At 43.9% G+C, this 21,769-nt stretch overlaps 2 protein-coding genes across 3 annotated transcripts; one reads left to right on the top strand and one right to left on the bottom strand.

Annotated features, from left to right (window-relative positions):
* Nucleotides 1–765: 765 nt before the first annotated feature.
* slc26a5 (solute carrier family 26 member 5) lies at nt 766–16,943 on the top strand. Of its 2 annotated transcripts, none has more exons than XM_055905706.1 (18): nt 766–822; nt 3,056–3,328; nt 3,828–3,967; nt 6,560–6,670; nt 9,101–9,288; nt 9,680–9,844; nt 10,135–10,370; nt 10,695–10,842; nt 11,245–11,358; nt 11,836–11,913; nt 12,194–12,289; nt 13,204–13,310; nt 13,512–13,581; nt 13,820–13,912; nt 14,117–14,245; nt 14,623–14,838; nt 15,086–15,140; nt 15,288–16,943. In XM_055905706.1, the coding sequence occupies exons 2-18, from the start codon at nt 3,174–3,176 to the stop codon at nt 15,425–15,427; spliced, it is 2,241 nt and encodes a 746-aa protein (XP_055761681.1). In that variant the 5' UTR covers nt 766–822; nt 3,056–3,173; the 3' UTR covers nt 15,428–16,943. The 2 variants fall into 2 exon arrangements, with proteins under 2 accessions (XP_055761681.1, XP_055761680.1); XM_055905705.1 differs by lacking the exon at nt 766–822 and adding an exon at nt 1,768–1,944.
* Nucleotides 16,944–16,979: 36 nt separating this feature from the next.
* psmc2 (proteasome 26S subunit, ATPase 2) lies at nt 16,980–21,577 on the bottom strand. Its single transcript, XM_055905710.1, has 12 exons — nt 21,400–21,577; nt 20,876–20,913; nt 20,532–20,613; nt 20,205–20,304; nt 19,931–20,062; nt 19,744–19,816; nt 19,128–19,223; nt 18,717–18,881; nt 18,366–18,453; nt 17,932–18,134; nt 17,447–17,543; nt 16,980–17,230 (listed from the first exon to the last, which is right to left on the bottom strand). The coding sequence occupies exons 1-12, from the start codon at nt 21,467–21,469 to the stop codon at nt 17,073–17,075; spliced, it is 1,302 nt and encodes a 433-aa protein (XP_055761685.1). The 5' UTR covers nt 21,470–21,577; the 3' UTR covers nt 16,980–17,072.
* Between the last annotated feature and the right edge of the window lie 192 nt (nt 21,578–21,769).

Below are 21,769 nucleotides of genomic sequence, written 5' to 3'. Positions count from 1 at the left end.
ATTTACTCTTATGGCCTGTAATGAATGGTGTGATGTGTAAAGGGAGAATGCTGTTATGCCAGGGTATTACACTACACAGACCCTGTCCAGGAGGCTTTTGAGGCCCGGGACTCTCTTAGTCACTGGCAGCCTTCCAGGTAGCCCTCTGGGGTCGCCCTTTAGTGCCAGCTGGCTGCCTGCTAGCACCAGACAAGTTGGATCTGGTCGTCTTATTTTTACAAGGAGGCTATGGATTAAAGGGTCCTCTGTTCAGTACGCCATGCTCCTAGCCTATAGAGTAGAGAAAATACGTGAATGTACCCAACCTAAGTTGTTATTTTTTGCCTGATAAGTAGTAGTAATGAAATTAGTGGTGGATATAGTAGTGGTGGTGAAATTGGTACACCCAATTGGCCATTTAAGATTGACTTTGAAGGGTTGAAGTTGTCAAGTTTACGCACAGGCAACATTTAGATCCATGACCATTTCCTAACCATATGTTTGAATGCAGGACCCACCTGCCCCTTTATAAAGTACAGTACTTAGGCAGTATAGGTGGCCTAAGCCTTTGACCAAGTATCTATAATTTAATGCCAGCAATATAATGTCAAAAAGCAGAACTGAGACATCTAGTGATTAGTGACGTACCCTGCTCAAAAACAAGCAGAACCAAGATACGAGCTTGTAAAAAGCATACAATGGCGCCATCTGTCGGAATATTATTTGAGCACGTTAATAATATTTCATGAATATATTTATTTTACACAAGAAGGCCACTCGAGAGCGCCTTTGTATCTGTATGGGGTCCGTAGACCATTGAAGTTGACATTTAAAATGGTTAAGGTAAGGGTTAAGGTTCAACACACTGTCACGGCTTATTGTGAAATAGACACAAATGACTTATTCGAAATTCGTGACAGGCACGATTTTCATCACAACGCATTTCCTGTGTATTACACTATTTTCTTGACGCATTTGTGTACATTTCAAGAATTCCAATTTGCCGAGGCTAACATTAGCACGGTTAGGGGTTAAGGTTGTGGTTAATATGCTAGCTAAGTAGTTAAAGGGTTAGGTTTTGGAGTTGGGTTAAGGTTAAGGTTAAGGTTAGGGGAAGGGTTAGCTAACATGCAAAGTAGTTGCAAAGTAGCGAAAATGCTAAAGTTATCCATGAAGCGATTCGAACACACAACCTTTGGTTTGCTAGATTTTCGCGTTATAAACCCCTCCCTTTCCTTTCTGTATTAAGTAACCTACTGTCTTTATCAGTGATTGAAATGCACTGTATACAAAATCGTGTACTGCACACGCAAACATATACTTTTTCTTGTGTCTGTCACACATTTCCAATAGGCAATTCGTGTCTATTTCACAATCTGTGAGACTGGGTTGTTAGGGTTTAGGGTAGGAACGTCCCAAGGATACAATGCCCATCAATAGGGCCAAGCCGACCGGACTACTATTCCATGGGAGAATGAGTGATCTTGTCTTTAAACATTTTTTATCTGCAAGGCAATTGTCATTGTTGACAACATTCACGGAATTATGTAGTATGATAAACTGAAACAAAACCAATTGATAATTTTTCTTTCTAATTTAGGTGAGTATTTTGGAAATGTAGATGCATATACTTCGGAAAAACACCAACCAAAGAACTATAATACGTATATAGATAGCACCAATAACGATAATAAGAAAAGGGAAATACAATTCTATCATCATCCAACTACTGTAGGAAAGAAAATACAAGTCCCATGATCACTGGTTTAGTGACGTCAGGGTTTACGTGCGCCCCACTCCATCAAGTGATCTTCCTCTGGTCGAGTATGCGGCTGTCGAGTGTCGACGGTTGTAAAACTATTCCCGGTGTTAAGCTATAACCGGAGCCTAGATGCGCGGTCAGTTTCTAACATTGAATTTGGTCAATCGCGTCAGAGTGTGACATCCTAGGCTGAGGTCGGGAAGGTAAGAAATGGTCCTTCATTCGCATCTGTCATTTGCGCTTTTCATTCTGTAGATAGCCATCACTTTTCCGCTACACATTCCTCTGTAACCTGCAATTCAGGTTAAAACATGTGGCTGACGTTAGTTAGCTACCTTTTATTTTGAGGATGTGGTTGTGTTTTGTCAGTGATGACACAAGTCGCTAGGCAGCTAACAAAACCAGAGGAACAGCCAGTTACTATACACATGGTGTGATAACTTCACGTCTTTGTTGTCAGGGTTCCAGAAGTTCAGTTTAATATATTTAATTTCATGTTGAATTTTTGTTTAAATATTCAGATTTTACAGTAAGTAGTCAGTCATAGCCTATACCTTTACGTCAATGCCTATAAAGGAGGGTAGCTCTCCAGGAACAACGGTTGGAGAGCCCTGCTTTAGACGTTGTTCTGATTAAGAGTAATGTGATCATGTTTATCATTGCCGCAGAAGTCTATAAAGTATATGATAAGAATATGGATGTCTATTTTTAGTAAGGCTGCTGGAGACCTTTCCTCTAAGTAGCTTCCAACCTGAAAGGTCAATATCCTCTGGTTTGCCATGTTGTGTAGGCCAGGCTACCACAGTCAGTCTGAAGTGTAGTCTGGACTGTTCTTTAGCCCAACGAATAGGCTCCTATCTCTGCATTGATTTTAGAGTGTAAACTTTCTTATGTAGAACACACATGGGGTGTATTCATTAGTGCCAACTGTAGTACAACTATTTGCAACAGAACATTTTGCCACGAAAACCAGTTACTTATTGGACAAGTTCAGGAGTTCACTTCCTGTTTCTTCCCCTTTGGTTCTGAGTGAATAAACCCCTGTTTTTCTTTTTCCACATGGAGCAGAAAATTTGGTCACAATTTTGCGATATCAGTTCAAAAATATTTGCTTGAAAAGATAACCCATATGTCTGAAAACATTACCCCCCCCAAAAAATAATCAGAAACGCATTGTAATCTCCATAAATAGGGCTACTCCTATTAATGAAAACTACCAGCCGCATGGTGCTCAACCCTGCTGGAGTTTGGTCAAAACAACGCTTTGCTTCAAAAACATTTGGTCTAAACAGTTACTGACTGTTTTGTCTTCAGAGCAGCGGGAGGAAGCAGGACGTGTGGAAAAGGAGACGGCGAACCACACAGAGAGAAAGAACCTACTTAAGCTAGGAGCCCCCCCTTTCTCTGACATGCCCAGTGTCCTGTCTGTGTTATGGAACATGTGACGCCCTGCGAGGATGCGCCCCCACCGCTGATGTACCGTGTGGAACGGCCTGTGTTCAATGAGGCCTACCTCCACACCCAGCTCCTGCACCCGAGAGAGAGGATCCCCAAGACCATCAGGCAGAGACTGGCACAGCAGCTCCAGTAAGCATATACGTCGAGTTAGTGTCCACAGACCTGGGTTGTGTTTAATAGTACACACTGTAGCAAAACGTTTTGCAACAGAAAATGGAAAACATTTGTGGTTCTTATTGGACAGGTCCAGGTAGTCCCACCCTGTTACAGATCTGAACAGACTGCAGTGTTGTGCTCTTCAATCCTGGTCATTGGGACCCACAGTGTGTTTAAGTGTTGTTCCAGCCCAGTAGACATACCTATCAGTGTTTTGATGACTGGGATTGAAGAACATTGCTGAGTGTGTGACTGGGATGTGGACTTATGCAATACCTTGTTTCAGGAAATTTGTTGCGACTCTAAAAGCTTATGTGAAGTTATGATTATTTTTTTTTAAACTGACAATGTTTGTCTACTATTACACTAGTAGAAGTACACCCTCATTTACTTGCTGCTAGGAAGCTTCCCTAATAGATAAACTGATTTAAGCACACACACACACCTACTCACTCACTCTCTCTCTTCTCAGCTGCTCATCAGAGAAGGCCAAAGCCATTGCTCTGAGCTTCCTGCCCATTTTAACATGGCTGCCGTCCTACCCTGTCAAGGAGTACCTGTTTGGGGACCTGGTCTCAGGCCTCAGCACGGGGGTCATGCAGCTACCTCAAGGTCAGTGGTGTTGGAGTCAGGGGTATACTGCTGCACTTCCCAGGATGGGTTTAGAGTCAGGGGCGGCACTTCTCAGAATGGTGCTCGTTTTAATAAAGTTATATCGAAGCTGAATCATTGTTGATTGTGCTGAATGTTTGTGATTTTTCCCTTTAAAGCGACTAAAACTCAACAACACGTTACAATAAAAAGCCTACCAGTTTGTGCTTTGATTGAAATCAAATACAGATATGGCTTGTTGTTGACATGTGCTTTAAAATTCACTCACGAAACAGTAGTTACACATCATTCAAGAAGACTCCATATTCTCATAAAATGGATTAACAACGCAAAGATCAAATGTTTGGCAGATGCAGCTTGGAATGTCACCTGTAAAACAAGTCAAATTGTCATTCACTATAGGCTATCACCATCATTGACAATTTTGACGTTAGGAGGGTCTAATTTAGTGCTTGAGGGTAATTAAAAAAAAAAAATGTATTTGAGCCAACGTGTAGGTATACACAGATGTTGCATTTGGAGGAAGCATTTTCTTCATATTGTAAAAGGATTTTATTCAATGATATATCTGCCGGTACAAACCTATAAAGAAAAGCGCCACACCACTGGTGAGACCGGCCATGGGCTGAGCCAACAACAAGGCTGCTAGGCCACCAGCTTCTGCTTGGAGTTAAGGGACGAGTGTTGAAGTGGTAATGCCAGATGCTGCCTTGCTGAAGAGATTGTTTTATATTAAACAAAAATATAAACACGACATGTAAAGTGTTGGTTCCATGAGCTGAAATAAAAGATCCCAACAATTTTCCATACACACAAAAAGCTTATTTCTCTCAAATGTTGTGCACAAATTTGTTTACATCCCAGTTAGTGAGCATTTTTCCTTTGCCTAGATAATCCATCCAGCTGACAGGAGAGGCATGTTAAGAAGCTGATTAAACAGCATGATCATTACACAGATGCACCTTGTGCTGGGGACAAAAGGCCACTCTGCCACAGATATCTCAAGTTTTGAGGGAGTGTGCAATTCGCATGCTGACTGCAGGAATGTCCACAATATCTGTTGCCAGCTCATTGAATGTTATTTTTTTTTACCATAAGCCTCTTTCAATGTAATTTTAGAGCATTTGGCAATACGTCCAACCTGCCTCAACCGCAGACCAGCCCAGGACCTCCACATCTGTCTTCTTCTGAGGAGTAATTCTGTCTGTAACAAAGCCCTTTTGTGGGGAAAAACTCATTCTGATTGACTGGGCCTGGCTCCCCAGTGGCCCACCAATCGCTGCGCCCTTGCCCAGTCATATGAAATCCATAGATTAGGGCCTAATATATTTATTTAAATTGACTGATTTCTTTATATATATGAATTGTAACTCAGCAACATCTTTTGAAATTGTTGCATGTTGCGTTTATATTTTCGTTCAGAATATATAGTACCAGTCAAGTTTGGACACTACTCATTCCAGTGTTTTTCTTAATTTTTACAATTTTCTACATTGTAGAATAATAGTGAATACATCAAAACTATGAAATAACACATGGAATCATGTCGTAACCAAAAAAGTGTTAAACAAATCAAAATATATTTTATATTTTAAATCCTTCAAAGTAGCCATCCTTTGCCTTGATGACAGCTTTGCACACTCTTGGCATTCTCTCAACCAGCTTCACCTGGATGCCAAGAGTGTGTCTTCACTATTCTACAATGTAGAAAATAGTAAAAATAAAGAAAAATCCTGGAATGAATAAGTGTGTCCTAACTTTTGACTGGTACTGTATTTATTATGGATCCCCATTAGTTCCTGCCAAGGCAGCAGCTTCTCTTCCTGGGGTCCATCAAAATTAAGGAAGTTATACAAGTTAAAAAATATTTCACAACACATTAAGTGTGTGCCCTCAGGCCCCTACTCTACTACCACATATCTACAACACAAAATCCATGTGTATGGCGCATATGTTATTGTGTGTGTATGCTGTGTTTGTGTTGCTTCAGTCCCTGTTGTTCCATAAGGTGTATTTGTATCTGTTTTTTATTTAATTTTACTGCTTGCATCAGTTACTTGATGAGGAATAGAGTTCCATGTAGTAATGGCTCTATGTAGTACTGTGCGCCTCCCATAGTCTGTTCTGGACTTGGGGACTGTGAAGAGACATCTGGTGGTATGTCTTGTGGGGTATTCATAGGTGTCTGAGCTGTGTGCTAGTCATTCAAACAGACAGCTTGGTGCATTCAACATGTCAATACCTCTCACAAATACAAGTAGTGATGAAGTCAATCTCTCCTCCACTTTCAGCCAGGAGAGATTGACATGCATATTATTAATATTAGCTCTCTGTGTACATCCAAGGGACAGCCGTGCTGCCCTGTTCTGAGCCAATTGCAATTCCTAAGTCCCTCTTTGTGACACCTGACCACACGACTGAACCGTAGTCCAGGTGCGACAACTAGGGCCTGTAGGACCTGCGTTGCTGATAGTGTTGTTACGAAGGTAGAGTAGCGCTTTATTATGGACAGACTTCTCCCAATCTTAGCTACTGTTGTATCAATGTGTGTATGCACTGGGTAGTAGAACATCATTCCATCTCTCTCCCCAGGTCTTGCCTATGCCATGCTGGCTGCCGTGCCTCCTGTGTATGGCCTGTACTCCTCCTTCTACCCCGTCCTGCTCTACACCTTCTTTGGGACCTCTAGACACATATCTATAGGTGAGCCATCCCGACGACGGAGCTCCAACTAGTGCAGAGGAAGTCACTTTACACTAATGAGATGTAAAATGTGGCTAACCAAGAGCGGAATCGTGTTCAGTGTTATAAACTGGGTGGTTCGAGCCCTGAATGCTGATTGGCTGACAGTCGTGGTATATCAGACCGTATACCACGGGTATGACAAAACATTTATTTTTACTGCTCTAATTACTTTGGTAACCAGTTTATAATGGCAATAAGGCACCTCTGGGGTTTGTGATATATGGCCAATATACCAAGGCTAATATATTGGCCATATACCACACCCCCTCGGGCCTTAATGCTTAAGTAAATGTTTTGAAGCGTGGAGGTACAGATACTACCCGAACGTCTCTAATAAGAACATTGGTTTTTGTTTTCCCTTGCAAACCGGTTTGTTACTTTGTGCCCTACTGAACACTACCCCTGCAGCTTCCCTGTGGTGATAATGGATGTTACTCCTACTGGGTGTTCCAATGAAGTAGTCCTGGTTTTATTCACATAGTTTTCCCGTAGGTCTCGACCCCTGGACAGCCGTGGCCTTTTCACTTCTTGGCCAGAGAGTTTTGTGTTCCGATGGCTGTGCCAAGTACAGACTGACCATTCCAAACCACGCCAACTACAGGTGAATTCCAAATAGCACCCTCTTCCCTATTTAGTGCTCTACTGTTGGTCAGAGCCCTATGGGGCCCGGGTCAACAGTAGTGCACTATGAAGGTAATATGGTGCTATATGGGACTAAGCCTTCTCATCCACCCAGGGAGCCCAGTCAACCAAGAGTCTGGGTGTTACCTCTGAGAGATTAATATGTTTAAGAGTAACAGATAAAGTGACCAGAATAATAGCTAAACTATTTTTTTCATGACACTTCAGGAAATGAGCCAAGTTTTGAAATGGTTTACTTTGGGAATTGATCGGTGTCCTTGTTAAGCTTGGGTGAGGTCAGGTCTCTTGGCATATAGTGACCCCATCTGTTGCACATACAGGCTAGATTTATGGGAACCTTCAAGGCAGACATAGCCTTGTCTCCAATTTCAGCCGTCACGTTTGTCTCCTTTTGACAACTCGGTGAGTCAGTGAATCACATTAAACACTTCAACAAGAAAAGAAGAACTAAAACCGTCTTGGAAATAGTTAGCGGCAGCAGTTGTAACAAAATGGCCTCCGCCCAAATTGTGGCCTTAAGGAGGGCAGTTGCTGTAGTAACTTGCGACAGCCTTCTCTCCCTCTGAGGCAGGGATGAAGGAATATTTTGGCACCCGTTCAAGTCTTGGGCAAAAGCCCCTGTCAACATCTCTAGTTGCAAACGTAACGAGCTAACACAAGCAAACCTGACCTGGAAATGAGAACACCTTTTTAACATGACTTTTTACATGGCTTCATACCTCTTTTACCAGACACAGAGACTTGCCCCGGCAGAGGCGCCTGGACTGGGTTCACAGCTGTTTGCACTGGTGTGGCACTGATGTCTCCCCTCTCTATTAAACAATTACTGATAAAGAACCTGGCACCTTGGCGACTGACTGATAACCTCGAGGGGAATGAGTGCTATGATCATTATTTGACCAAGGGGGAGTGCCAAAGCTACCAAGTCAAACTGTTTTATGAGTCAATGTCATGAAATAATAATATATTCCATTTAACAGACACTTTTATCCAAAGCGACTTTCAGTCATGCGCGCATACATTTTCCGTGTGTGTGGCCCCGGGAAGCGAACCCACAATTTTGGCGGTTCATGCTCTACCAATTGAGCCATACAGGATGAGAGGCAATGGTCAGTCAGACTCACCCGGCTGAAGAGAGAGTGCTCCTCATAGTTAATTTCATTGAATTCATTTATACTTCTATTATTCTGTTGTTTTATTTCAGAGTGATGTCATCATATTCAGTATCAATAAGCTGCCAGGTGTTAAGCCCTTTGTCTGTGTCCCTGAACCCTATAACTCCTAAACCCTGTCTCTTTAAAAGCCCATACCCCGAAACCATTAACCCCCAGCGGTGTCGGAAGTCAATTCCTGGAGGGCCGAGTGTCGCTTGGTTTACGCTTTTCTCCTGTTCTTCATTGATCAGTTAAGGTCACTAATTAGTAAGGAACTCCCTGGTTGTCTTGGTCTTAATTGAACACATTTTGCATTTACATTTGAGTCATTTAGCAGACACTCTTATCCAGAGCGACTTACAGGAGCAATTAGGGTTAAGTGCCTTGCTCAAGGGCACATTGACAGACTTTTCACCTCGTCGGCTTTGTGATTTTGAACCAGCGACATTTCGGTTAGTGTTATAACGCTCTTAACCATGAGGCAGCCTGTTACCACAAATGGAAAGGAAATAGCAAAAACAGCTAGCATTCAGCCCTCCAGGAGTTGAGTTTGACACCCCTAATGTTAAGGCTGTGGCTGTGCTCTCTGCAGGCACGTTTGCGGTGATCAGCCTGATGATTGGAGGAGTGGTGGTGAGGGAGGCCCCTGACTCCATGTTCACCATCCAGGCCCTGAATGGTACCGCCACCAACACCACCGTCTTCATCGACACAGAGGCCCGCGATGCCAGGAGGGTCCACGTAGCTGTAGTCCTCACCACCCTGGTGGGAGTCATACAGGTGGGTTACACTCCCCTCTTCCAGCTTCAGAAAAATGTCCCCTCAGATAACTCAGCATCCTCTCTGCTGGACAGTAAGTGCATGAGACCACTGATTATTCCATGTTGCCACTAGCTTTCCCACCACTAGTCAGTTTCTCAATAAGAGGTCAAAGTTTTCATGCTGAAGATAAGGATCATCCCATAACCTTGGGGGTTTGTGGTTTCAACAGGTTGCTCAGCGCCCACTGTTTACTCAACCATAGTGGGATCCACAGGACCGCAACTTAGTTGACCTAATGTCAACCTACTTTATCTATGTTGACATTTATTATGCAAGTAAATCGTCATCATCTACTCTCCCCTTGTTTGTCTTTCTCTCTGTTTGTCTCTTTCTTTCCTTTCCCCCCCAGCTGGTCCTGGGGTTGTTGCGGTTTGGCTTTGTGGCCATCTACCTCACGGAGCCCCTGGTACGTGGATTCACCACGGCCGCGGCAGTCCACGTCTTCGTCTCTCAGCTTAAATACCTGCTGGGCATCCAGACCCCGCGCTTCAGTGGGCCCCTGTCCGCTCTTCACGTGAGTCACTGACGGGGCCTCTCAGAGGCCTCTGCCGCTGGATGTGGTCCCCTGCATGAGGAATGGAGTGGTTAATTTTAAACGGCAGCAGACAGGAAAGTCATCCACATTATAGGAGTCCGTGGATGTACTCTGCTGTAATACATGGGCATTAGGCCTAGTTTACAAGCCTGCATGGTTTAGTTATAAATCGACAAATTATTAATTCCTGATAAATATAGATTGTGAGTTTTATGCAATGCTCTCGGGGACACACTCCCAGGTCTCTCACACCCCCTCTCTCCTCCCAGAGTGTTACGGCCGTGTTCAGTGACATCACCAGCACCAACGTGACCACGTTGATTGTGGGCGTGGTCTGCATGGTGGTCCTCTACTGCGTGAAGGACCTCAACGAGCGCTTTAAGAAGAAGCTGCCTGTGCCCATCCCTGGAGAGATCATTGTGGTCATGGTCTCAACGGGGATCTCCTATGGTCTCAGTCTGTCAGAGAACTACCAAGTGGACGTGGTCGGGACAATTCCATCCGGGTAAGAAAAGGACTTTTCACACTACTGGGCCGATCCAAACCAAGCTGTACTGAACTGGCCTTCGGCCCAGCCAAATCAAACGAGTTACTGTATGCATCCTACATGGTTACTAGAACCTGAAAAGCACAATACGATAACCCAATATCCAAGCCAGTACGGTTCAGGTCAGCTCTATAGTGGGAAAAGGTATCGGTGGCATATTATGGTCCAAAAAGTGTTTAGTGAGTCAAAATGCACAAGTAACAACATCAGAAGACATGTACTGTATAAACAGTTGTTACTATTCAATCAACTTTTCAGACAATATTTGTTATTTGTTTCCAGGCTGCTTCCACCTGCAATCCCAGACTTCTCTCTGTTGCCCAACTTGGTAACGGATTCTATCGCCATAGCGGTGGTGGGCTTCTCCATGGGAATCTCTTTGGCCAAGATCTTTGCTCTGAAACATGGTTACAGTGTGGATGGTAACCAGGTCAGTTTCTCCACAGTACTGTAGCCATTATTGCCTTGGAGAGTGGAGATGTCAAAGAACGTCATAGTATTTCTCCCACTAATGGTTAGGATTGGGGGAGGGAAGCAGATCCTAGATCTGTACCTATGGGATACTATACCCCAGAGTCTAACCCGTTGGCTCTGTGTTGCCCTGTAGGGGCTGATCCTAGATCTGTACCTATGGGATACTATACCCCAGAGTCTAACCCGTTGGCTCTGTGTTGCCCTGTAGGGGCTGATCCTAGATCTGTACCTATGGGATACTTTACCCCAGAGTCTAACCCGTTGGCTCTGTGTTGCCCTGTAGGGGCTGATCCTAGATCTGTACCTATGGGATACTTTACCCCAGAGCCTAACCCGTTGGCTCTGTGTTGCCCTGTAGGAGCTGATTGCCCTGGGCCTGTGTAACTTTGTCAGCTCCTTCTTCCACACCTTCGCCATCACCTGTTCCATGTCCCGCAGTCTGGTGCAGGAGAGCACTGGGGGCAATACGCAGGTAACACACATGCGCAGACACACACACATGCATAGATGCATAGTCACTTTAATAACTCTACCTACATGTACATATTACCTCGACTAAGCGGTGCCTCCGCACATTGACTCTGTACCGTTACCCCTGTATACAGCCTCGCTATTGTTATTTTACTGCTGCTCTTTAATTGTTACTTTTAAGGGCTTGTAAGTAAGCATTTCTCTGTAAGGTCTACTACACCTGTTGTATTCGGCGCATGTGACAAATAAAATTTGATTTGATACAGTGACACACACACACACATCCTGTTTGCTGGGCCCACACTGAATGTATGGCCATTAACATGACACAGTTGTCCTTTCATTACATGTGTCACCTCATAACGGGAGCTAAATTGGCGCCATGAAGCCATAAAGATTAGATCAACAGACGCTTCTGTGCAGACTCAAGGAAGGCTAAATGATAGGTGTGTTACCTTATCTCTGTGTGTCTTTGCAGATTGCGGGTCTGTTGTCGTCTATGGTAGTGTTGCTGGTGGTGGTGGCCATTGGTTTTGTCTTCCAGCCTCTGCCACAGGTGGGTGTAACTGTTACCGACCAACTCCACCTACAGCGGGTGTTCTATGAGACGGCTAAGGAAGAATGAGGAAGGGAAACAGTCCTGTCAGAGGCACTATCTTTATTTAATATATCCCTTGCAAAATGTCAACCAATTAAAAAGTCGCATTGATGTTGGAATTTGAATCGCTATTACAGTAGCCTATATAATAAATATTTGCATTGAAATGTCCAATCCTATTCTTTTGAATGGTAATTCACCCCAACTCAACCCTGATCCCTCCCCCCTATCCTTTCAGACCGCGCTGGCTGCCATCATCATGGTTAACCTGCTGGGGATGTTTAAACAATTCAGGGACATCCCTGCCCTGTGGAGGACCAGCAAGATCGAGTTGGTGAGTCTGGACCGCAACACAACTCCTTCTGATTACATCTGACCCAGGGTCATTTCAGGAAGTACACTGAAATTTCAATTATCTTATATGCTTTTCAATGTAGAAAACTTGGAATTTGGTTCACTTTCTGAATTGACTAAAATGTAAACAATTTAAATAATCTGACCGCACCATGACCACATCGCACCAGAAAACCCAATCGGACAGATTCCTTCAGTACATGTCATACTATGGAAGCCTTGTCCCAGATCAGTTTGCTATGGTATTCTTGTCCCAGATCAGTTTGCTATGGTAGCTTTGTCCCAGATCAGTTTGCTATGGTAGCCTTGTCCCAGATCAGTTTGCTATGGTAGCCTTGTCCCAGATCAGTTTGCTATGGTAGCCTGGTCCCAGATCAGTTTGCTATGGTAGCCTGGTCCCAGATCAGTTTGCTATGGTAGCCTGGTCCCAGATCAGTTTGCTATGGAAGCCTGGTCCCAGATCAGTGTGCTATGGTAGCCTGGTCCCAGATCAGTGTGCTATGGTAGCCTGGTCCCAGATCAGTGTGCTATGGTAGCCTGGTCCCAGATCAGTGTGCTATGGTAGCCTGGTCCCAGATCAGTGTGCTATGGTAGCCTGGTCCCAGATCAGTGTGCTATGGTAGCCTGGTCCCAGATCAGTTTGCTATGGTAGCCTGGTCCCAGATCAGTTTGCTATGGTAGCCTGGTCCCAGATCAGTTTGCTATGGTAGCCTTGTCCCAGATCAGTGCTATGGAAGCCTGGTCCCAGATCAGTTTGCGCTGTCTTACCGTATGATCATATGGTCATTGCATGACAGTGACTGTAGGAGTTAGATACACAGCACAAAGAGATCTGGGACGAGGCCTATACTATGGATCTGTAACCATTGTTGCTTTGGTCTGTATGTCTTCCAGGCTATCTGGCTGGTAGCCTTTGTGGCCTCTGTGCTGTTGGGCCTTGATCTTGGACTTCTGGTGGCCTTAGGATTTGCCATCCTGAGTGTCATCTACAGAACACAGAGGTACTAAACCATCCTACTACTTTTGAAATATATTCAAGTTTAGTATTTAATATCCCCTTCACGATCACTGGTAACCAGTTCATATCACCAGCTTCATTTGGAAAAAAGTTAGATTTTTTCAGTTTTAATCTGTCCAATGGAAATGTATGAAATAACTGTGCTAAAACGTTTCAATATCTCTCGCCCCCTTCTTTTCCACAGCCCAAAGAGTGTGATCCTGGGACAGGTCCTGGACACAGGCCTGTACTGTGACGTGGATGAATATGAAAAAGTAATATTCTAACTCTCTGTATGGTTACATTTGCAGGCACTAAAAAGCTAGGTTTCATTAAAGTATTGAACAATTGCCTAGCGGTAGTTTGTCACAAAAAAATTGTAATGGTGGACAAGGTTTTTATAAATGAACTTTTTAGTGGCCGTAACTGGCCTGTAACTACCCTTGGATAGGCTGAGAAAATACATGGTGTTGGATGAGGAGTGAGACCTGTGATTCTGCCTCTCTGTTCCAGGCAGCTGAATGCACAGGGATTAAGATTTTCCACTCAAACTCTTCAATCTACTTTGCAAACAGTGACCTTTATTTGAACGCCCTCAAAGAGAAGGTAATCTCAGCTGCCGTGTGTGTTTCTGTGTGTGGAATATGCAGAGTTGCATAAGTTTTCATTTTTGTCCGACTATGTTAGGCCTAGCAAACTAGTCCATCTCTCCTGTAGACTGTAGCTACACTACAGTTCAGTGAGGGATCCTTGCATTGGGAAAAAACAGCTTGGCCCATCCTGTCTCGTCATATTTAAACATGTGTACAGACAGGAGTGGACCCCGTACATCTCCAGGCTTTACGGAAAGCCCGAAAAAGAGAACTCAAGAAGGAGAGCGCAGAGAGGGAGAGCCAGAACCACAAGTCACCACAAAAAATGAGAGCTGTCGTCAAACTGGTGAGCCCATTCAATATGGGATTTTTCTACTCTGTCACTCACAATATCACTATTTGGTTTACTTCCCCTGCTTCTTGTTGAAACACGCCACATATTGACACTGTAACCAGAACACCAGAACACCAGACGGGCAGAATTAAAGGCCTTCCCGTAGTCATTTTCTAAGAGGCTTTTGCTGTTAGTCTTGTTGTGGTTGGTTTGAAGCCAAAAGAGGTGTGATTGCCTGGTACAATTTTGGTCTCCTTCATTCTACTGTGTGAGTGGCTAACACTTGGTCTCGCTCATTCTACTGTGTGATTGGCAGACACGATATTGGTTTCCTTCATTCTCCTATATGATTAGCTGATACAATTTCCGTCGTTTTGTGATTGGGACAGGATGTGGAGCTGGGCGTAACTCACGAAGTGGTGGCAGGGGGCGGCTCCCAGAACCACTTGGAGGTGCAGGGGAACGGGCAGGTGGCCGAGACCCACACAGAGTCAGACTCTGAGGAGACCCGGTTCCTAGAGCCCCTCTGTCCTGTCCACACCCTCATTCTGGACTGGACCCCCGTCAACTTCATCGATTCTGTGGGAGCCAAAGCAATCAAGTTGGTAAGGGACCTTATCTCGACTCGCAGAGCACTGGGGTCTGTTCAGAAGTGTAACATTACAGAACAGATATGTTGTAGAACAGATATGCTTTTGTCATGCAGAATTGGGCGTAATGTCAGCTTTGTTCATGACATTTCTATCGTAATGTTGGACCCTTCTGAACAGGACTCTGGTGTTACTGCTGATCGACTCTTAAGTTTCCAACTTCCTCATTTCGTGGTGTTCTCATGAGTCTTTCTCTCTGCAGGTGATCAAGGAGTATGCAGCTGTGGATGTGTGTGTCTTCATCGCCGGCTGCAGCAGTGAGTTATAACATACTGGTCTAGATTACTATTAAAAAACCTGAGGGTAACTGAACTAGAGGTTGTTTAAGACACTAGCCTGAGCAACGATAACACTAGTCAGTCAGATATAGGCCTACCTACCAGCTGTGTGTTGTTTCCTAACAGGAACTCTGCTGGCTGAACTCCGCACCCTGCAGTTCTTCACCGGGGTCGCGACCCCAGAAATGGTCTTCCCCACCGTCCATGATGCCGTATTGCACTGTCGGCGCCGGACTGCCCCGCCCACCATCCCAGCCATCCAATGACATTGTCCGACGGGGGACATCAAGGGGGAGGGGCCACAGGGCCACATGCACCTAAGGCTGCTCTAAAGCCGTGTTCACATTGGCAGTTTGAAGTGACTCAAATCCTTTATTATATATAGATATATAAACAATTCAAATCTGTTCCTTAGTTCCTGCAGTCTGTACAGCAAATGGATTAGGATATTTCTAGCCACATTTCAAACCACCTTCGTAGGTGGAAGTCCGATTACAAATCTGATTCCTGGCCATCTGACGTGTTTGAACAGTGAAATCTGATTTATTTGCCCTCAAGGTGTTTTTAGACTGTTATTTGGCATCTCTTGATGCTTGCTAGCTACTCTGACAAGAATGTGGTAGTTAACTAGCTTGTTAATTGTTTAAAATTATTTTGATTTTGAACATGCAAAGCAACTGGGAAACGTCCATGGCGGGAGTCGTCAACTTAGCCTGCTACATAACTTCTGAGTGCTAGGAAGCATGAACACCACCAATCAGCCTACACCACTGCACACACACCCGTTGTTAATATGACCACTAGCGTAGCCATGTCAGCAAATGACTGCTGTCTGAACACAAACTAATCTGATTTGGTAACTTGTAACTTGATGTTTGGAGAGTCAGCATCCCAAAATGGATGAAAAAAAACTGATTTGAGCATTAAGGCCTGCAGTGTGAACAAGGCTTAGGTGACCCAGGGGAGTTGGGACTGGAGACAGTCTGAACGCCCATCTCCAAGTGCAACTTTTTGTTTTAAGCTGAGATATATTTAATAAAGATGGGTTTGGTTTTATTGCTAACATTCCTATGGGCTGCAGCGTGCAGTACTCTTGGCGTTTTATGCTAAGAGCAAGCCATTTATGAATTTACTTCGTCTTTGAAATCGTTTCAAGCACTTGTTTGTCACAGCATTGTCCCAAAGTAGAAGAGAAATAGCAACACTCAGGTTTTTAGGTCACATTTTGTTGAGTGCCGAGGGTCTTTTCAGAGCACCCCCTTTAGTGGTTACATTTGAGATCCAGGAGAGCAACACTGAATAGGCCCACCACTGTAGCTCTGGCATGTTGAATAGATGTTACTTTTACTGTGATGTTTTCCTCAACGATTGGCCTCTTGTTACCCCTTTCCTGCTGAATATCTAAGAAATGCATCATTCCAGTTCCAGTCATTGTACAATCGGTGTGCAAATCTACAACAAACTAATCAGGGACGCTGTCAGGATGGCCACTTCAGATAATAATCTGCTGTTTTGTCAAGTGTCTTTAAATCAGTGATATGCAGTTGAATTTACTATATGAATAACCAGTCACCACAGCAGCTGAACACTGCGTTTGGTCCGATTTAAGTCACTCATATAGTGCTGTATGTTGTGTTGGTACAAAGCTATGAATTTGTACATTTGGAAAGTTATCAATATTTTTGTGATAATAATATACCGTTCAAATGGATGGTTTAAATGTACTGTACATATCTTACAGCTTAAGACTTTTACATCAATAAACAATGTAGTTTTATAGTACAGGTCAATGTGATTGAATGACAACTTTAAAACGTCCAAACTGGAATAAACTTTAATTGTGTAGGTAATGTTGAATGACAGAATGAGCATCGCCTCTTGGGAAACAACCCCAGATGCAGGCGGTGCTGTTTAGTTGTAGGTCATGTATCTCGGGGTGGCGCTGAACTTGGCGTAGGACTTGATGACCTTGTTGACCGCCTCCAGGAAGTCCTTCTCAGTGGCGATCTTCCGGCGGGCGCGGATGGCGAACATACCCGCCTCCGTGCACACGCTGCGAATCTCGGCACCTGATAGGACAAAACAAACGGTGTGACTGTTTGACTACCTTGCATCCCAAATACGGCTTGACAGGGTGTGGGTTACATGGTTGGAGCCCGTCATTGGGCTGCAGTAGAGTGCAGGGTAGAGAATTCCAACGCAACCTTTTTACATGTCAATTACTAAAAATAGTGGTGCCCCCTTGTGTCGCATCACCGGAACAACGCAGTGTCGGGTCATCTTACCTGTGCTGTTGGGACAGAGACGAGCCAGCAGCTCGAAGCGGATGTCTCTCTCCACGCTCATGGAGCGGGCATGGATCTTGAAGATGTGAGTACGACCCTGAAACAACACTTCATTCTTTACCACACTGCCAGGCCACTACATTCATATTGAGGAGTACATCTTCACTATTCATCCAGTAGGAGTAATTGTCGGCAGCTAACTTCATTCGCTACTCATTCATCTTCATGCCTTTTTTATTACCACCTTTGTAATGAGGATATCTATTCATCTGCATATTCACCAAGTCAGGGAGGAGTCAGTGACTACGTTCCAAATGGTACTCTGTACCCTAATATAGTGCACTACTTTTGACGAGCCAAATGGCACACTGTTCCCTAATATAGTGCACTACTTTAGACCAGGATCCAAAGGGAATAGGGTGCCATTAGGGACTGGAGTCCGAGAGATCAGAGTTACTCCCGTTCTAATCAGACATTGTATTCACCTCCAGGTCTGGCAGGCTGAACTCAATCTTCCTGTCCAGTCGCCCGGGCCTCATGAGGGCCGGGTCCAGGGTGTCGGGCCGGTTGGTGGCCATCAGGACCTTGATGTTCCCCCTGGGGTCGAAGCCGTCCAGCTGGTTGATGAGCTCCAGCATGGTCCTCTGGACCTCATTGTCCCCACCGGCTCCGTCGTCAAAACGGGCCCCTACAAGACAAGACAACCCACATGTAAGTCGAGGCACAATAACATACAGGGCTACTATTTCTGGTGACAAGATGAGCATCCTGTGCACGTCAAGCTGCCACCTGCTCTATGGGTTGTTCTGGCTCGGACAAGGCTACTTACTACCACTTCTTGTGAAATGCATAAATGTGTTCTTTTACAGAGTTGTCTGGCATTTAAATCAGTACACAAGTTGTTTTTTTAAGTGCTGACCTCCAATAGCGTCAATTTCGTCGAAGAAGATGAGGCATGCCTTCTTGGTTCTGGCCATCTCGAAAAGCTCCCGCACCATTCTGGCACCCTGAGGAAGAGAAACAAAGCACAGAGAACAAGGTAAGCTCACACTGATTCAGGACCACATTCTTGAGTTAATTCTCCATCATCCTGAGTTCTCAAATCAATACAACTTGATTGCGACTCGCTCAGGGTTGAAGTTTCCCCTATATACAGATCAAGGATCAGCTTCCCATCCTCCAATGCTAACATTAACCATTACTGGGGGAAATTCTAAACTGACCCAAAATCAGTGTCTGGGGGCAACTTCACCCTCCACCACTGACTCACCTCTCCCACGTATTTCTGGACCAGCTCTGAGCCGATGACCCTGATGAAGCAGGCATCGGTGCGGTTGGCCACGGCTCTGGCACACAGGGTTTTACCTGTACCGGGTGGGCCGAACAGCAGAACCCCCTTCGGGGGCTCAATACCCAGGTTAACAAACCTCTCGGGCTGAAAGCAGAACAGACAATGAGAGGAGACATCAGCAGAGGTACAAAGGATCCAATATGTTTTAAGTGTACAAGATGTCTAATAACTCTGCCACAAATGCAGGAAATCTGAGGGCACTCACCCATGTTTTTATTGCCTTATTGATACTTTCTCATTTTAAATGTCATGAATGTATAGTTTATACGCATTTTGTGATATTCGGTAGAGTAATTATAAATGACAAATCGAGACTATAGGAACACTTACATGGAGCAGTGGGGTCTCCACCACCTCCCTGAGCTTCTCAATCTGCTCTTTACATCCCCCCACGTCACTGTAGGTCACATCAGGCTTCTCCTCCACCTAGTAGACAGGAACAGAGACCGGGAGAGACGTTGCTGTTAGTTCAGGTAGCTACAATACATCGACAAGTATCCTTATTTCAGGCCATGGTCGTAAACATTAGGCACCAAGCAGAAAACGGACAAATAGGGAGGCACTACTTGAGGTGTATTCACTAGGAACCAAAGGGGGAGGGACCTACCTGAATTTGTCCAATAGAAACTCTGTTGCAAAGAATTCTCCGTTTGCAGTAAACAGTTTCAGTAGCAAAAATGTTTTGGACTAATGATTACACCCCAGAACTTGAACAAGAAGAAACATTTCTTTTTTTCTGTTACAAAAAGTTTTGCTACTGTTTGCCCTAATGAATAAAACCCCTTTCTCAAAACAGATGTTGGCCTTCTTTGCACTGATCTGAAAGCGCTGACCGGGTGAGCTTCTACCATATTGTTTTCAGCCGTCAAGTACTTTTCCAATCGGTGCAGATAAAGGTGAGGAAACAGACCTTGAATTGAGATCAAGCGGTTGTGTCACATCTTACCTGCATCATAGTGACTGTGGGGTCAATCTTGGGAGGCAGAGGAATGTGGATCTGGTACTTGTTTCTGTCCACACTAAAAGATAAACACAGGAGACTTAAGTATCTAACAATAATACTGTACCAATGCAATATTGAACATTGGCACACGTGATTCTTATTGGAGCAAGATATCACCCTTCAGCCTTACCCGACTCTCATACCCTCCTCTATGTCAGTGGGGGCCACCTGGTCACTCAGGTCCACCACAAACTTGGCAAACTGCTTCACATTGATGATGTACTTTGGGTCTTCAGAGTCCGCGTTGATGATCTTTGTGCATCTGCCACAACAAAATACAACAAGCATGTGGGTGTTTAGCTCAAACTAGAAAACAAAACCTAAAACAATTTCCATTGTTTTTAAAGACAGCTAAATCTATTAAATGATGCTGGTGAGATACAGTAAATTGAGAAGTGCCATACCTTGCCACCTGCAGAGGCTGCTCGCTCTGCAGAGTCTGTTTGTCTGCAGCCAGATCCCATAGAGCAGGGGGAGCCAGGCCAGTGTCCGATTCCTTAATGCCTGCATGGTTAGATAGCTGAGGTTAGTGCACATACGCTATCTGTCAGACTTGAAAGCAACAAATAACAGATGTTCTGCTATCACTAAGGAAAAGAAAGCCACATTCTAAATATTTTCACGCATCATGGGAGAGTAGAATACTGAAGGTAATCCCTATTCAATATACACTACATGTTTAATGAGTGATAATGCACATGGATGTTACGTATAACCACATTGCAGCCTACCGGTTAGTTCATTGATCTTCTTGAGCAGGTTTTGGATGTCATCTTCCACTTGCTTAATCTGTCTGGAGTAAGTGCTCTGGCCCTGTACACAACCAGCAATACAAAGATGTCAGTCAAGGAATTGCATGTTTTTCAGGGAATGTAGACTATGTAGTTATTGTAGCAGATAATGACATTTCAATCAGTGATAATCAACCTTTAATCAATAGGTAATAACGGGAAAATGAATTGGTCTGCCCTACACCATTAGACATCATCACAGGGGTCATTATGATTGTAGCTAGGCCTACAAGATGTGAAATAGCAATCAATTAATGTACAGGTATAGACTAGCTCATACTCACATAAGTTTTCAATAAGGCAATGTCTCCTTCATCCAAAGCTGGAGGGCAAAAACACATTTCAATTTACATAACATTCACGAACAACCAATTCATAGCTATTAAATAGGCAAATATCATTATTGTAATAGCTTGTCTTTACATCCAGGCATAATTGATCATTTAAAGAACCCACTGTGACATAGGTGTCCAAAACAAAAATTGCAGTGTTCATTAGCCCTGGCTAGCTAACATTAGCCCTGGCTAGCTAACATTAGCCCTGGCTAGCTAACATTAGCCCTGGCTAGATAACTAGCTAACTAACGTTAATGATATTAAGCCATACTAGGAAAGATCACGTAACACCGTGGCTTGTTTGATTTTTGTTCTAGCTCATATTGTTATTAACTAGCTATCTTTGTTAAAAGTATTCAGTGCATGACAATGTATTGCATGACTTAAATTAGCCATCATAGCTAACTGTCGTACTGACCAAGCTAGCTAACGTTAGCTAATAAACAGTGGTTCTCAAAAATATCATCACATACATCTGATAGGTTTATCCTCTTCTTTGACATCTTTGATTTTCCTTTGATCGCCTCCCAAATAATCTGGCATTGCTAATGTTATTCTATGTATAAAGTTTTACTTGAAGATTTTGTGCTTCAGGACAACAAGGATTACACAGCAGGTTTGTTACTTCCGCTATGCACAATTGACCGGAAATGGAGGTCGGACCTTTATTTGACGACCCATTGTCATAATGTTCCAATTAAAAAAATATATATATTTTATACAACCAATATCTGTTCAAATGTATGATAATTTTTTTTTTAATTAAGCGACATACTTAATACTAGCATAACAGTCGTTTGTGAGAAGATCGTCTCTGAAATTTAAAACTATTATTTAGGAACT

Source organism: Salvelinus fontinalis, chromosome 39 (genome assembly GCF_029448725.1).
Source record: "Salvelinus fontinalis isolate EN_2023a chromosome 39, ASM2944872v1, whole genome shotgun sequence".
Lineage (NCBI taxonomy): Eukaryota > Metazoa > Chordata > Actinopteri > Salmoniformes > Salmonidae > Salvelinus > Salvelinus fontinalis.
This window is presented reverse-complemented; position numbering and strand designations above follow the sequence as displayed.

Coding starts and splice junctions, on each gene's coding strand:
- psmc2 (XM_055905710.1), bottom strand. CDS start 21,469: ATGCCAGATTATTTGGGAGGCGATCAAAGGAAAATCAAAGATGTCAAA. Junction 20,614..20,875: donor TTGCCTTATTGAAAACTTAT/GTGAGTATGAGC, acceptor GGTTGTGTACAG/GGCCAGAGCACTTACTCCAG. Junction 18,454..18,716: donor TCCAGAAATACGTGGGAGAG/GTGAGTCAGTGG, acceptor TCTCTTCCTCAG/GGTGCCAGAATGGTGCGGGA.
- slc26a5 (XM_055905706.1), top strand. CDS start 3,174: ATGGAACATGTGACGCCCTGCGAGGATGCGCCCCCACCGCTGATGTAC. Junction 9,845..10,134: donor GGCCCCTGTCCGCTCTTCAC/GTGAGTCACTGA, acceptor CTCTCCTCCCAG/AGTGTTACGGCCGTGTTCAG. Junction 14,839..15,085: donor GAGCCAAAGCAATCAAGTTG/GTAAGGGACCTT, acceptor TTCTCTCTGCAG/GTGATCAAGGAGTATGCAGC.